This window comes from Corvus hawaiiensis, chromosome 5 (genome assembly GCF_020740725.1).
Source record: "Corvus hawaiiensis isolate bCorHaw1 chromosome 5, bCorHaw1.pri.cur, whole genome shotgun sequence".
NCBI classification, from domain to species: Eukaryota; Metazoa; Chordata; class Aves; order Passeriformes; family Corvidae; genus Corvus; species Corvus hawaiiensis.
Window position 1 is genome coordinate 60825961 of NC_063217.1, and position 15922 is coordinate 60841882.

General features: G+C 43.1%; 1 protein-coding gene across 1 annotated transcript in view; it reads left to right on the forward strand.

Annotated features, from left to right (window-relative positions):
• Positions 1 to 14193, forward strand: part of LOC125326656 — a 40506-nt gene extending 26313 nt beyond the window's left edge. The window contains exons 3-4 of the mRNA XM_048305115.1: positions 9385 to 9549; positions 11280 to 14193. Of these exons, the coding sequence (XP_048161072.1) occupies positions 9385 to 9480 (96 nt within the window). The 3' untranslated portion in view covers positions 9481 to 9549; positions 11280 to 14193. The remainder of the gene's footprint in view (positions 1 to 9384; positions 9550 to 11279) is intronic.
• Positions 14194 to 15922: the final 1729 nt, after the last annotated feature.

The window sequence follows — 15922 nt, forward strand, 5'->3', positions numbered from 1 at the left end:
CTAGTTCTTGGACTCAGGGAGTTAAGATGTTCCACCAGTAGTTGTCTCCTTCTCTCTCTCTCTCTCTCTCTCTCTCTCTCTCACTTTTGTTTGTTTGATTGTTATTCCTGCCTGTTTTGTGAGAACATGACTGTGGGCCAGGGACTGGGTGCAAGGAGATCAAATTATATTGGTCTTGTGCTATTTAATGAAAAGCAGACCATCCACCAGATAAACACAGGTGAGAGAGCAGGCAGGTGACAGGTTGCCTGTGCTGGCAGGCAGGTGGTGACTGCCAGTGTGTGATCCTGTGGTCTGAAGGCTTTCCCAGAACAGGCTTTCCTTTGGTGGACCCCACGCCCTTTTCCCCAGTTGAGTGCCAGGGGACCAGAGCCCATACTGTGAGTTGAGGACCAGTTCAAAGCAGCATGCACGGCTGAAATGAGGTGCAAAATGTTTTTGCTTAGTCATTAGATCTTTGCCTGTACCCAGAGATGATTTAATGGTTCCTGGGTAAACACTGGTACTTCAAAGAATGTGCTAATTTGGCTTTGGAAATGAGAAGGCAGGTAAGATGCATGACCTCTGCTGAGGCATCTTTTGATATCCCACATTAATACTGGGGTTTGATGATTGTTCATTTTTCCATCTCAAAGGGAATCTTCAGTAATGGCTTATTCTGCCTGACTGCAGGCTCGGTTTCTCACTCGGGCTGCTGGCTGTGAAGTATACATTGCATACATTAGGGACTAAAGCTGAGCCACTTTTTGTAATGCCACGAGTGGGACAGAGCAAAATGTAGAAGAGAAATCAGTCCTGTATTTCCAAGTATCAGATGTGCTTGAAATGTGAGCATATATTTCAGGAAGTTAAAGTTAATACTCCTAGGATGACACTCCCACATCTCTTCTGTGCTCATCCACATTTATCGATGGCGTACGTGCCTGTAGTGCAAAGAACCTATAGATAAGGATCCATGAGTCTCAGACTTCTGGGTCTTCTGTAGCCATCCCTGGTGGTATCCCAGCAAGCTTTCTGGCTTTTCCTGTCATTAGCATGTAGTGAAATACTGTTTGGAAAGTATGCAGATTTCTCTTTGTGGCAATCCAGCTGGTAACGAGGCACAGCAGTGCACCCATCCCATGCAGGTAGGGTGAATCATTGCCTATTTCTTCTGTTAATGATGCAGCCAGCAACTCAAGGAGTGGGAGTGACCACTTGTTGTGGTTCTGATCTGCTAAATGGCATCAGACAAAAGCCACTCTTGTGCAAGGCATTTAGCTAAAGTGGGCTTGGTGATGACAGGAGGTCAGAGGTGTGGTTAGACAGGCCAGAGGAAGCCTCATCAGCATGACCACATCTGCAGCGTTGTTATTTGCACACTGATGGGACTCCCAGTGGCGAGGACTGCAAACCTGGTGCTTACATTCTGTTGCAAGAGCCCCTGCAGGTGGTCGATTATGGCTGCTGTGTTCATGTGACAACTTTTCTTGGCCATTTTCCTGTACAAGGCGCAGAATTATGTAGGGTGTGCCAGTCATTCCTTTCGGTACAGCACGTGACACTGAGGTGCCATGGGAAATTGGGATGTGCTTTTCTCATCAGAACTGTTCATCCTTCAGCTTCCCAGCTTCTTGCTTAAGCATGGATATCCTCACACTGACTCGTCAGTATCTGTTAGAAAGCACGGCTTTTCCACGAGCTTTTTTACTGCAACTTGGTCCCTGCTGCAAATCAAACATCTTGGATCAATCAAAAAAGTTCTCAGGAAATTTACAGCTTCAGTGACTGTGCCCCTGGTTAAATAAATGTTAAGCATGTTAAAACATAATTTAACATGCTCACACTCACAGCAATCTTTGCTGGTGTACCTATCATCAGGCATGGTGGTAGGTGTACCCATACAAAGAGGACATTAGGTTATAAAGATTGTTTGCCTTATAGGGTATCAAAAGTCAGATTAACTAACTGCTACCCATGGAAAGACCTTTAAAATAAGGAGTAGCTACATAAGAGAAATAAGAGAGCTGCTCAGTAAGGTGTGTTTAGAAGGTTCATGTCAGAAAAAGGATTTTAGCAATGGAAAATCTTTCATTAGGTCCATTAATGTTATAATTCCACCAAGCTTTGCACTAAAGCAATTAATAATGTTACTCTAGAAATCAAGACCAAAGAAAACTATTGGCAAACATATATTTATGTTCTGATAAGAGAATGCCTAATGTTATTTTTCAGTCAGTAGAGGTCATAGTTCACATCTCAGCATCCCTGTGCTTGGGAATCTACTACAGGACTTCAGCAGTCTGGATTCCATGAAATATTTTCATTCTTTGCTTTGCTTGAGACATCATACCTGGCCTCAGGGAAGGCATTTAGCTTCTCTATACCTCTGTTTCTCTTCTGTAAAACAGATGTAGCATTTCCACTCTTCTCACAGGAATTAAAAAAAAAAACATACTCCAAAGCCTGAGACATGCAGATATCCCAATGGTAGGACCTCAGATAAAGTACATTGTATGATTGAATCTTGTAAAAATCTGTATAAAACTTGCAAGGATATAAAAATATATGCCCACAAATTCAAAGGTGGTCAGTTTTAGGAATATGAAACAGTCACACTGATATTATTATTACTGGGATTATGATGATTCAGAGCACTATACTGACACCAACACTACACAACCAGGATTAGGAGAAAGCAAGTCCCAGTCCCTGTTCAAAGAGTGAAAATTCAATCCAGACAAACTATAAGAGAGTAAGAATAAGCGAGTCAAAGATGTCTTGTAGTGTTTCCCTCCTTCCTCCCTTTCCAGACTGCACCCTGCCTCATTTCCCACCTCTCTCCCTGCAGAGGGGCTCTGCCCTTCCTTTCCCTCACTGCCTTCCCATTGCCTTCCCTGCAGGGTGCCAGGGTGCTCTCCGGAGAGCGGCTGCCTCCCGCCCTGCCGCGGCTCTTTGGAGGAGAACCTGCACTGCAACTTTCAGCTCAAAACAAACATTCATGGCTGAGTTATGAACCCCCAGAGGGATAGATGGTGAAGTGGATTAAAGCACTAACTCTTTGCCTTTGGCTCAAAGCCACATTAGGACATAAGTTAGAGTGAGTTTCTTGGTTAACTTTCATTTATTGGTATGGTTTGGGTTTGGATGTGGCAAAAAAGACAGGAATGAAAGGACACTGGGTGAGACACATTGGTGAGGTTTCAGGAGGAAACACAGAGCCTACACAGTGCTCCAGCCAGTCTGACCTAGTTACTGATGACAAGTTTTGACATTTCAGGAAATGTTTAAGCTACGGAAGCAAAAAACAACACCCATGGAGAGCCCTGTGGAGCAAGGGCCTGTGGGAAGAGGAGACGCCCAGCATGCTGCTGCCTGGGAGACTGCCCTGGTTGGGAAGGGTCTCCCAGGGAAATGCTTGCAGCCATCCTACACCATCCCATCTGTGATGGTGGCATGAGGATGTCTGCGGACACCTTATGCCTCTGCAGTGGCTGTGAGTGGCTCTTTGCTGCACTGTGTCTGCAGGATGGTGTGTCCTCATGGTCCATGGTTCCTCTGGGAGTTGCTTTGCAGTCATGCTCTGAAGCTGAACTAGGTTTCTTTCACCTCATGAAAACTGTGGGAAATGTCTAGAAAAGTCTGTATTCTGGAAATAAATGTTTAGGTTTTTTTCCATTCATCCTCTCATATGAACCAAACCATAACTGTGAGTCTGGAGCTGCATGGAAGGCTTCTGCTCTCCTCACATCCCTCTTAGGGAATGAGGAGCAATGCTCAAAAGCTTTTGTTTAAGTCATCCAGGCATAGTAAGGCTGAATAACAGAAGGTTGTTTTTGTTAAACTAAGAGGCAGATCCTTAAGAAGTGTGTATGTACCTGTCAGTGTTTGCTCTTCCTCTCCCACATCAACAGTTGTCTGAGAGTCTAATTCAATTTGCTGTTTGTAAGGTGGGAAACAGAGGAGTAAAAACATTAAGGAAGGCTTGCCTAAATAATGGTCTTTTCCTCAGGATAAAGAAAACTTTTTCAGTGTCTGGGAGCCACCACATTTGAGAACATTTATAGCCATTCATTCGTGTAAGGAACCCAAGGCCCTCAGCTTGAGGTGTGGGAGGGGTTGGAAGGAATGTGTCTGGGCAGGGAGGAGGAGTGGCTGAAACAGGGATGAGGCAGTGAGCTGGAGAGAGACCCAGGGAGGGAGGCTCTCTGAATAACAGATTAGCTAGCGAGATTTTTAATTTTTCTAATAGTCTAAGCCACAGGACAGGATGCACAGGTACCCACGCTGGATGGCAGAGGTGCTGCAGTTGTCCTGCACTGGACTGATGTTTACTGTCCTCTGGCAGTCTTCCTGCAGCATCCCTGGTCCTGCAGACTCAGTGGCAGCAGAAATGCTCCCTCTCAGGAAGCAATGTAGGACAAGTGTTCGGTGCTGCTTTCTGGAGCCAAAGCAGCTCCACCCAAATCAAAAAAGTCTCTCGCTATATAAAGAGATGCTACACCTTTGAAGGGAGCTGTTTCAATGGAGGGTTGTGACTCAGAATACTTAGAAAGGGTTTTCACCCTTCTGATCAGGAATGCTCTCAAATCCAGGTTGAGAGGGAAAAAAGAGGATGGTGACTGTTTTCACTGATCACCTCTGTCAGAGCATTGAGGCTCCTGATGGATAAGCAGCCAGCTGATGGCTTGAAGAGTTTGGAAAAAAGCACAGTGACCCCTTTCTTGTTTCTTAAACTGAAAAGAAAGCCAGTAAAAGGAAAGGGAGCTGGGATTGAAACCATTTTAGATCCATTCCTTTCCTCATACACCTGCAGATGCTGCACTTAGGTGTCTTCTGCACTCTAAATTTCTTCCTTCTCTCTTCTTCCAGTCCATTCCCTCCTTCTTTAGATCAACATTATGGGCAGTATTTCTCACTGATGGTTTTATAAGATTGGATCTACCAGAGAGAAGAAAACACAAAAGAAAGGACACACCACTTTTTTGTTTGTTAGTTTAGTTTTGGGGTTTTTTGAACTTTTTTTGTTGTTAAATGTACGTAATCAGCTTGTTCCTCAGCTTGTTTGGTTTAGGCCTCTGGAAACATATAACAGACATTAAGTTAGAGGCTAAAAAAAAATCTCACACTTAGGCCAGTTCTTGCACCATGTTAACTACTCCTGCCTGTGTATATGGAATTGCAAGGAATGCTCTGCCAGATGTTGCTGAGTCAAAAAATAACCTTAATCCAGCCTACACCTATAGCCATGTGTACATGCCCTGAGAGATTAGTGCTGGTAGGCATTTCTACAGGATGAATTTCTAACTCAACACCAGAAAACATGGTAGGTACAGCTCCTGCCAATCAGCCAAATTAATACACAAACTGGGGAGGAGCTATTCACAGTGCTGATAAATACCAAGTGACCAGGGCAAATGTGATGCAGTACCTACATGTTGCATGTAGAAAGACAAATTAAGGCGAACCGAAAAGTTGTCATTTAAATTTTGGTTGTATAGGCTCGTTTGTTTTTTCGAGAACTGGCAAAAAGGAAACTGTATAGTACATCAGTATAATAATCAGTTGGTATATGCCTCAGGACCACTCAAAGGAAAGTTAATGAACTGCATTGCATTTCTGCTTTAAGCTCTTAAAATGCATAATGAATAAATGTGTCTGCAGGTTCATCGAGATTTATATTACTGAATTTTCACGTGGTAGCCTCTGCAGAGAATTGACTGTAGAAAAGAGAAAAATGGGTATAGTTAATATATATATTATTTTTAACAGTTCATAAACACCATGAAATTAATTGTTTCCTAATGTGAAAAAAAACCAAACAAACTACAAACAAAAAAAGACTTGGACATCTCTGTATTTCTATCAGAATCCAAATTGTCTCCACCAATGAGCAAAGCCTTATAATGGTAGAATATTCTGTATGAAAAGCAGCAACACATTTTCCTGTACTGTGTTGTGACTGGGTTTTGCATTAATATCTCACACACTTGCTTTTAAAAAGTGGCAGAAGAAGAAGGAACACCTGATCCTGCACAACTTGGCACACACAGGGGAAAAGCAGTTGCCTGGCATGCAACTGATGTTAAAGACATATTTGTCACAAGCCTTGCAACCTGTACTGCTTTGTTGTAGAAAGCAAACTCTGGAAGGAAATACCCATAACTCCTGATTCCAGCCAGCTGGGAATTTTACAAGAAAACCGCTTTCCAATGTTTGTCAAAACAGAGATGAGCTGGGAAGCAAAGAGGTTAAACCCTTGCTAGAAACCATCCTCGTCTTCCCTCTGGGATTTTCTTTTAAAAGCCTCATCTCCAGGATATCTATCTTTCCTACTGTTGGGAAAAACATCTTTTCCAAACTACCCCAAATTTCTCAGAGTGTTTCATGGCTATATGTGTATGTTACAATATGCATTAAAATTAATTCTTGTGAAATTCTTCTCTATCTCAGATAAAAATATAACATTACTTTTTATATCAAAGTGATGTACACACTATAATTTAGTAAAATAACTCAGTGTGTGATTTATTTCTTTCCATAAAGTGATAGCTCTGTGCACCCTGAGTTCATTATTTACACATGCCTTCACAGGCACCAATCATCCCATCTCCAGCGGATTTCTAACAAAATATAACCATTTGTAGCAGCGGAACACTGACCATGTCTTTTCAGCAGTACAAATATTAAAATTACTTCACACGCCACGGCAAAACACTAAGCTATGATTCTGCTAGAAAATAATGTAGTAAAAGCTGTGACCGTTTCACTGGGTTTAGAAAGTTTCATTGAAGTAGCTGCTATAAGCAAGCAGTGCTCACAGAAAAACAACATCGATTTAATAATTCAGAAATTTTTTTGCGTTGCATATTGAATATCTATTTTCAACTTTATGTATTTTGAGGATATGCAGCAATCAGAATGCCTTTTTTTCTGACACCACGTCTGTAACTCTATAGGATACTGTGATTTTAGTGCTTGTAAGTCCCAGTTTTGTGTACTTACCATGATTTTTTTTTGTGCTTGAGGATTTTTTTTCTGATATAATCCCTTTAACTTGTTATTTTTAAATTTTTCTCAAGCTATATTGTTTTTTTTAAATGGGTTGCACAGGGATACCTGCATAATTTTGCCAACAGGTTCATAGAAAAATAGAAATATAGAAAATAGAAAAATCTGTTCACACAAAACTTTTTTTAATTGTAGATGTTTCTATGGAATCACCTCATTTATAATTCTGTGCACATTTAAATGCACTGTGTGAACATGTTCCTCGCTGCTTTATTATATTTGTCTCTTTGCACTCCGCATTATTCCTTTCTGAAGTTGCTTAAATAATGCTGTTATTGGGAGGACATTTAGGGGAAAACACCAGCTAAACCCACCTGTTGAACACACGTTTATATTTGTTATAAACCCAGCCTGAAAAGACTTCCACTGTGCCAAGTGCTGCGCTCATATTTTGCGGGTACCAGTATTTGAACATTAACAGAGAAAACTTGCCCAGCAGAACCCTTTCCCATTGCTAAATAAACCCAGCAGATAGCCATGTGCTTGGGCTGCACTGAGAAATTGTTTCAGGATGCAGCCGGGAAGGAGGAGGTTAGAGGCAGCAGACGCTCCGAAGAAAACTGGAAGAATGAGAACATGCCTTGTGTGAGCATTCCGAAGGGTGTCAGTTCACGCTCTACTCGAAATATCCCTCGAAAGGCACAGTTGCAAAGGTTAAGATTCTCATATGATTGAAATAATTCCCATTTATGTGTTACTTGCTGACAAAACTGTTGACTTGTTTTCTACCATGTATTCCAGGATTTTAGAATTTGCCTCTGTCAAAACCCTGAAGCGAAACATTCTGAAGACATTTACTGTTCAGCTTGCAAAAATCAGTTTTGTTTGAATTGATTGCTTTGATTTGTTCTCTCTCTCTTCTTTTCACTTTCTATTTTCTCATCTGTGGAATTCAACCATTATGAATTTCGAAGCTAGTATGAGGGCTTAAAAAGCAAGATACGGATAGTTTGATGCCTCAGACGCAGCAAGATATGGTAAAGCCAATTATTACTGACTGATACAAACAAGGGATTGTAATTACAATTACACAGAGATCCTTATAGTACCATTACTTTAGTATTTAATTACTTTTGTCTTAGGAAATTTTTCTCAACATTTTCTCTTCAGGCATTGTAGGTTTATAGATGCGACTTTTAGATTTTCTCATTTGCTCACTGATCTGGTGGTGACATGAACAGAGTAAAACCTTCTAACAGAACCCTCTCCATGGCAGAAAGGTTGGAACTAGATTTTTAAGGTCCCTTCTAACCCAAACCATTCTATGATTCTATGATAACATGCAAAGAATGCATAATCCTTCAATTTTTTGTTTTATTGAGACAAACATTTCTTAAAGAAATGATGAAGACAACACTCATTTTCCATTTCTATTCCTCTGCACTGTGTTATGCAGGTGATTCCTGTCACAACAGTAAGGGGCTAAAGTAAGCACTGAACCTCTTTTTATTTTTGTAGCGTTTCTCCTCATACCTCCAGCGCAGGAGAGTGTCTGGCTATATTGATAGCCTTTCGCTTCACTAGCTCTTCTTTGTAGGGACATTAAAATTGATTTTCTGCATCTTGGCATATGATGACTCAAAAGTGTGTTGCATGCCCTATTGCCCAAAAATGTGCAGCCACAGAGCAAAGGTTCCAGTGACAGTGACTTTTATGGCACCAGGAGGCCTGAGCTGCTGAACTGGAGGAGCAGAGAGAGAGACAGGCTTATTTATAGTGCTACTGAAGAATTAGCCTGCCTTTGAACCTGCTGCACAGATACCCTGATTGAAAAATCTGCTTTCCTGACAGGAGGGAAGGCAGGGGTAGAAAGGGGAGGCAAAGTTTCAAGACACACCTGGTGATGAAGGGGAAAAGGCATCGTCCCTTATGGCAGTGCCTTGCCACAGGGGCTGCTGGAGACGTATTTACAGCTCTGAGGTAACAAAGGTGTAACTTAATGTTGGAAATGGAATTGTTAACAGAAAGCATACAAGGAGAAATTCAGAAATAATGCATCACCAGAAGCTGAGAGAAGAATTCTGAGCATGAAGCAGCCAAACAACTGCCACAGCTTCCCAGTCCCCAATTAAATCTGATTTCTTTGCTAATAAAAGTCTCCTTGGCCAGGCTAGGTGTTAAGAGTAAACATGACTTTAGGCAAAAGAAGGCTGGCTGGAATAAAGATCTAAGACAACATCTTAAAAGACCAAGAAGAAGATTATACAGTAGAGAAAAATCTGTCATGATAACCTCAAAGAAAAAATACTCTCACCCTGAATGCCATGACAAAAGGACCAGTCGGTTTGCAGCTAATTTGTCAGTGAATCTAAAGTATCCTGGTTTTATTTACAGGGATGGAGAAAATGTCCAGTCACCTGGGAACTGAGGCAACCAGGCTACTGTCGTGGGTACCTGATGACTGTACTACTGGCTCTTAGAGGGAAATAAAGACCTGGACAGGGAGCCTGACCACACTGAAGTCAATGGCATGGTTCTTGTTAACATTGTAAAATCCAGGTTTGGCTGTCTGTTGGATTTATGGATTGGGCTTTATTTGGTGTGATACTATGTTCGTTCAGTTGGATCACTGCAAAAATGTTGTTTTCCCACTTACGTTGTTCTGTATTCAGACAGTAGGAAAGCAAACACCTGGCTCATCTCCAAGTTAATGGGAACCTTTTTTGTGAGCAAACGGTAATTTGGATGAGGTCTTTAATGAGCACAGAAGGAGAGGAGAGGAGAGGAGAGGAGAGGAGAGGAGAGGAGAGGAGAGGAGAGGAGAGGAGAGGAGAGGAGAGGAGAGGAGAGGAGAGGAGAGGAGAGGAGAGGAGAGGAGAGGAGAGGAGAGGAGAGGAGAGGAGAGGAGAGGAGAGGAGAGTCTTTCAGTCACTCTAAGTTCCTGCTCTTGCTACCACATGCATTTCTGATCTTATAAAAAATTAAGCAGAAGGGGAAGAGAAAAGAGAACAACGGTGATTAAAAAAAAAAAAAAAAGGGACAGGTGCTGTAAGAAATAACTCAGTAGAATAAGACCAGGAGAAAAATACAGTAGAGATCTGTGGAATTAATTGTGGCAATAGAGAAAGTGAATCAGGAACAACTGGTCATTTTTCTGCATGTGATAAGATTAGGGTTGGCCAGATAAGATTATCATCCAGAAAGTTCGAAACAAACAAGAGGAAGAATTTTGCTATGCTGATGTGTGCTGGTCATAGAATACTGCTGATGCTCAAGTTTTCATTGTGCTTAAGAAGTGATCTGACAAATTCATGGAAGACCTACAAGTGCAAGGACATTGTGCATGGCTTAGAATGGGCAGAGATACCTTGAACAGAGGAAATTGCACAGGACTATCATATGTTAACTCTGCTCTGCTGCTTTTCTCTGTATTACTTACATTCCTTGTCAGCTAGTATTGGAAACATGGGACCTTTGGTCCGGTACAGCCAAGGTGTAAAGATATTAAAACAATATTAAATTTCTCTCTCAGCCTCACTCAAGCCAGACAACTCTCCTTGGACACAGTCAGGATATAATCAAGAGCAGTCAGGCTTCTGGGGAGGACGAGGAGGTGGTGGTAGGAATGGCTATTACAAATCAGTTCCTGGAGGATCTGTTTCTAACATATGTGGCCAAGCGCACAGATTTGGAGGTCTAGTTAGATTTTCAGTTAAATAGATATGGTACCAAAGATATTTATTTCTGACCTTGCCTATAGCTAGAGAAACAACATTTTACACAGACCCAGCTTAAGCATTCAGTAGTTGCACCATCTGAGCAACAGACCTGGCTAAACACAGAAACGACAGAAGGATTTTTTGTTATGAGTGAGGAGGCTTAATGCAGATGAAGTGGCCATATGGAGTGAAAAAACATAGCCATTAAGAAGATGGAAAGATACTATTAGAACAAGGATTCCCAAAGTTTGTTTATGGAAAGCTGGCACAACAAGCAGGGCATCAAGCAGCAGGACACAAAATAATTAACCTGTAACAGAAACCCCAAAACTTTTGGTGCTCCTTTTCCCACCACTCTTGAAAGCAAGAGAATGAGCCACAGTTTCATGCTGCCTTTCAGAGAAGAGAGGAGCGAAGTTAGTGTGTGACACACTCAGCTCTCCAGACTCCTGGGGTCCTCAAACACTCAGGAAACATTTTCAATGCGTGTAGCTGACTTTGCAGCTGGAATAGCCTCAAACAACACCTGAATTCATTGAAGATGGCTGTGGCCTTGTGTCTTACCCACAGGTGTCTCAGACTGCCCTTTGGGAACTCTGCAACAGAAGAGGCATGTGGCAAAAGGCATCAAGACGAGTCTTTGTGTGAGAACATAATGTCCAGAAGTCAAAAAGAGACTGAAATTCTATCTGGGTAACATAAAAACAACGATCCCTCAAAAAAACTCTTGTATATAAAATAACTTACATGAGCACTTCAGGACTTAATTCACAGTGTAGGGAAGTGAGTGGTGAGACTCCTCCACCTATTGCAGGAGGTGTTGTGTAACACTCCTACAGCAGGTATGCTCTTACACAAAAGATAGTCCTAGCCTGATAAGAGAATTTTTTCATAAATCACAGTAATCTTCACAGCAGATACAGCATTGCATGTAGTTAAAATGCTCTGATTTGTAGCTGTAAAAAGTGGTGTTTTGGACCAAAAGAGAGACAAGCTTGAATGGCACCTGAAAACTATTTACATGCACTCCAATAACTGTGTGGACAAACACAGTGGTAAATTCACAGCGTGGATAACAGTCCTCAGAGCCAGAAACTCAGAAACAAATGAACCTTTTGGCATGAGCTCACAATATGAAATCACTTTAAATAAAAATCACAAAAAACATTAAGCCTTCTGGCCATTTATTCTGTGTTATGCTGTGGTACTGCCTCTGCAGCCTAGAGGTGATTAGCACAAAATACCACTAAATCTCTACCTGGTACAGAGAAAACCTTTAAAAATCCTCTTAATTATCTGTCTGTGCCAGAAAACACAGTCAAGTTTTTCTATATTTTTAATCAGTGTTGTTACTGTTGAGTCTTCTCATGTTTATTTTTTGTGATTTAAATACAAAGATTTTGTTGAAATAATGTTCTTTGATACAAATAGTTTAGAGTGAAGAATGTGGGCTAGCGAAGCTAAGTTAATTATTTTGTCTGAATGCTTGGCAGATGAAAATGATGATAGACCTGGGACATGTCTACACTGGGCAGGAAGGTGTGGTGCAGAAATCCCCAGACGAACGCTGAACGATGTAGCTCCAGACCTTGAACCAAAACAGCCACGTTTGCATGGAGCTACTGACAGCAAGCTTCAATAAGCTCAGGACCAGCCCTAAGGAAATGCTGCTGGATCACCAGCTTCCCAGCTGGCCACCATGCAGTGCTGTGCTGCTTGGTTGGTGCTGGGATTCAAGGATTCAAGTCAGCCTCAGCCTAACCTGAAGCACAGATCAAAAGAAACCAACGAAGATGAACTGTGAGAAGAAGGTGCTTCTCCCCTAGTGGCAGCTGACTCTGGTTGGACGTTGGCTGACTTGTTTGCTTCCCTAATTTTTTCCCCTAGTTTCTCATATTTTCAGCCTATGTGATGAAGAAGAACAGGGCATGAATGAGTCACTTTAATGTCCACTACACATCCTTGGTGTTCCAAGTAAAAGGCACAGGAAAGCTGGTTGGACTTCATTCCTCCAACCAAATGTCAGAAATGTTGTTAAATGGAAGGTTAGTTAATCATTTCAGATTCCATGTATCTTATCACATGCATTTACATAAAGGTAATTATTTGTATGGTACACTAATTTGTTTGTATTCCCTATGGGAAAAATCCTAGTTTATAGGAAGGAAACCAGCAGTCACTTAAAAGATGCAAAAACACTCCAGTGCCACCTTGTGCTACAGCCACCACCAGGATGAGAAGATGGATGTGAACCAAGTGGTTCCTGTCTTCTTGGAGGAGTTGGATTGGCAAGGGTCTAGAGAGGGGAAGAAGAAAGAGAATGATGGAGAGAGTGCATTCACAACTATCCCCAAGACAGATGTATTCCCTAAAAAGTGGAGCTCGGTCTCTTTGTAAGTCCTTTGCTGCAGAGACCACAACTGAGCTGTTTTTCTGTTTTGGATGGAAGACCTAATTCTCATAAGTTACATTACAAACTGACCTGTTCCACTGGAGGAGAAACAATGGAGCTTTTTGTAAGGCTATTAGTAGGTAATTACAAAGCAATTTGAAAAAAAAACAACCCAAAAAAGACCATGCATTAACTTCCTTGAGCCCATGCTGCAGAGGTAGCCTGATCTCTCTGCTAGGCAGGCAGGCCAGGTGAGTGGCTGCCGTGAGATCTCACTCCCATGGAATCACATCATGCTCCCATGGGTGTGGTGAGGAGACTTTTACAGCTTGGCAAATGTTTGAGCTATTGTTATTAGTAGTTATTTATACAACTCTATAACGTTATACAGTTATGTAATACAGTCTGCAAGGCACCACTACTGATTTGGTCACTAATGTTTTGGGTGTAAAATGAAATTATGGACTCTGGCCACATCTTTGAAGGGATGTAGGGCCTGCTGAACCTCTGCTGAGGAGCCATGGGTAGATGCAACCTACCCATGTATGTCTAGGAAGCACCAAGGAATATGATTAATCTTATCAATTTAGGCATCTAAAGTCGCTTAGTCATCCGTTTGGCAGGAATTTATCTTTGTGATTTCTCTCGCTTCCATAGTCACCACGGGCCCAAGGCTAGATGTCTAAATAAATATCAAATTACATCTGAAGCAGAGCAGCACCCCAACATTCAAACATACAGAGAAACCTAAGTGCCTCTCTCCCACCTGTGTCAAGCAGCCAAGGCTGCTTAATCACTGCTCCACCAGCCAAGTCCTAAGGCAATCCACCTCCTGTTTCTAAGCCTCCAGATTCCTCGTTTGCAATCCATTCATAATTACCCATGCAAAGCCTGAGTTGACCCCAGCTGGGCAGCTCTGGGATGTGGCAGGGGAGCGGCTCTGGAGGTGTCCCTCCAGGATGTGGCAGTGAGCAGCAGTTGTGGTGGCTAAGTCCACTTTACACCCCTCAAGTTGCCTTGAAAGTGGTCTCTCCTTACAATACGGTGCTAGAAAGTTCTCCCTTTGTCTACATGCTGCTGGTCACTGGCACTCTTCCCCCTCCCATCCCTTTTCCCATTGGCTTCTGTTATGTCATTCAGCCTTGCCTCTGCCCCCTAGCCCTCAGACTATTGGTTTTGGATGCTCTGCCTGCCTTTGGGCGTTTTCAATAAAACGGGCACGGACTGTCGGTTGTTGTTCTTGCCTCTGTTCCCTTTGGGGTGTTGTCATTAAACGCCTCGGAATTGCATACAGAGAACCCCTCTCGCCTCTCTGTCTCCGGTTCGTGCACACACTGTGGGTGTGAGTGGCTGTCCGTGACCACCTGTGAAGGTGAGACTGTGTGCATGTGTGGGTGCTGGCAGAGGGCCGCCCAAGCGGTCCACGAGGGACCCATCAGGGAAAAATGCGGCATCGACCCACCGAAGCTCTTTCTTTAAGCAGCTGTGGTGGTGGTGGCTGTACCTTTGTCTTTCCCTTTCTTTTTGGCAAGACCACATGAATCTTGTGTTTCAGAGAGGGGCTGAGGTTTGCTGGTGTCTCCCTGCGGTGTGGGATGTGATGAACCGGGCCCCATGAGCCAATTTATGCCAGGGCTGAGACACCTGAGCAGATGCTCAGGTGTTTGACTGGGTTTCAGCTGTGGCTCCATGATATACTGTGGATATGTAGGACACAGGACAGAAGCCAGCTCACACAGCAGAATGGAAAACCAATTGCTTTTGCTCCTGATTACCTCTTTTCAACAGAGGAGCAAATCCCAACGTGCCTCTGCCACCTGAACTCCTTAGACCAGTCCTGCCACACTGTTGGAAAGCTGGTTCAGATCCTAGGGATGCCTCCTTCCTCCTAAGTGCTCCACTGGGCACGTGACAGCCTGGAGGAACCTGTGACAGCCTGGAGGAACCTGTACCAGCCTGGAGGAGCACTCACAAGGAGTGGGTGTGAAACTGGCCCTGGAGGAATTGTCACCTCTGAGGAGTTTCTGGCTGCTGTTAAGAGATGAAAAACAGTTGTTGGGAAGAATGGGTCCGAAGTCCTCCTGGCTCTGGCAGCATAGAGCAGGAACGGCAGGCCATTCCTTCATGCAGGCCCTCACCATGGAAAGTTCTCGATGTGGCTGGGCAACCCTGGTGGGAACAGGCTGGCATTAGCAAGACATGGCCAAAGCCTGAGGGCAAGGGCAGAGTTCAGCCATGCCCTGTCACTGACTCGGCTGGGAAAGGATGTAGATACAGAGATCTCTGATTCTGTGATCTCTCCCCCAAGATCTTTTCCTTGACATGCAAGTGTCAGAAGAGGTGTAAGCATGTGTGACTACACATACATAACCTCTGTTACGACAAATATCCAGGAGTGCTCAGGTAGAAATGCAACTTGGCTGCTCGAGAACATCACAAACAGCCTCACAACTTGCTCAAAAATCAAGCAAGGGTGCTGGCCCCTGTATCTAAGTGCTGCAAGGATAGCTCAGAATACAGCTGATGTGGGGAAGCACAGGTAATTTTAGCACTCATGTGTTCCTGCTTCCAACCTCTCCTCCCTGGTGCAGAACCAGGCTATCAGCTAACTGGTGACAGATGTGTACAATCTCAGCAGGCAGAGGTTGGACAAAGCTGTAATGTACTGCCCTTAATGAGGTACTTTGATCTTACTCCTCCCTTTTTTATTTGTTTTACAGTGCTTTCCCTCACTTTCATCCCCAGCAGACAGCCCTCGAACTGCAGAGACCCTCCCTTCACAAATAAGTTTACAAGGAAGGAACCTGCAAAGTGAGGCTGC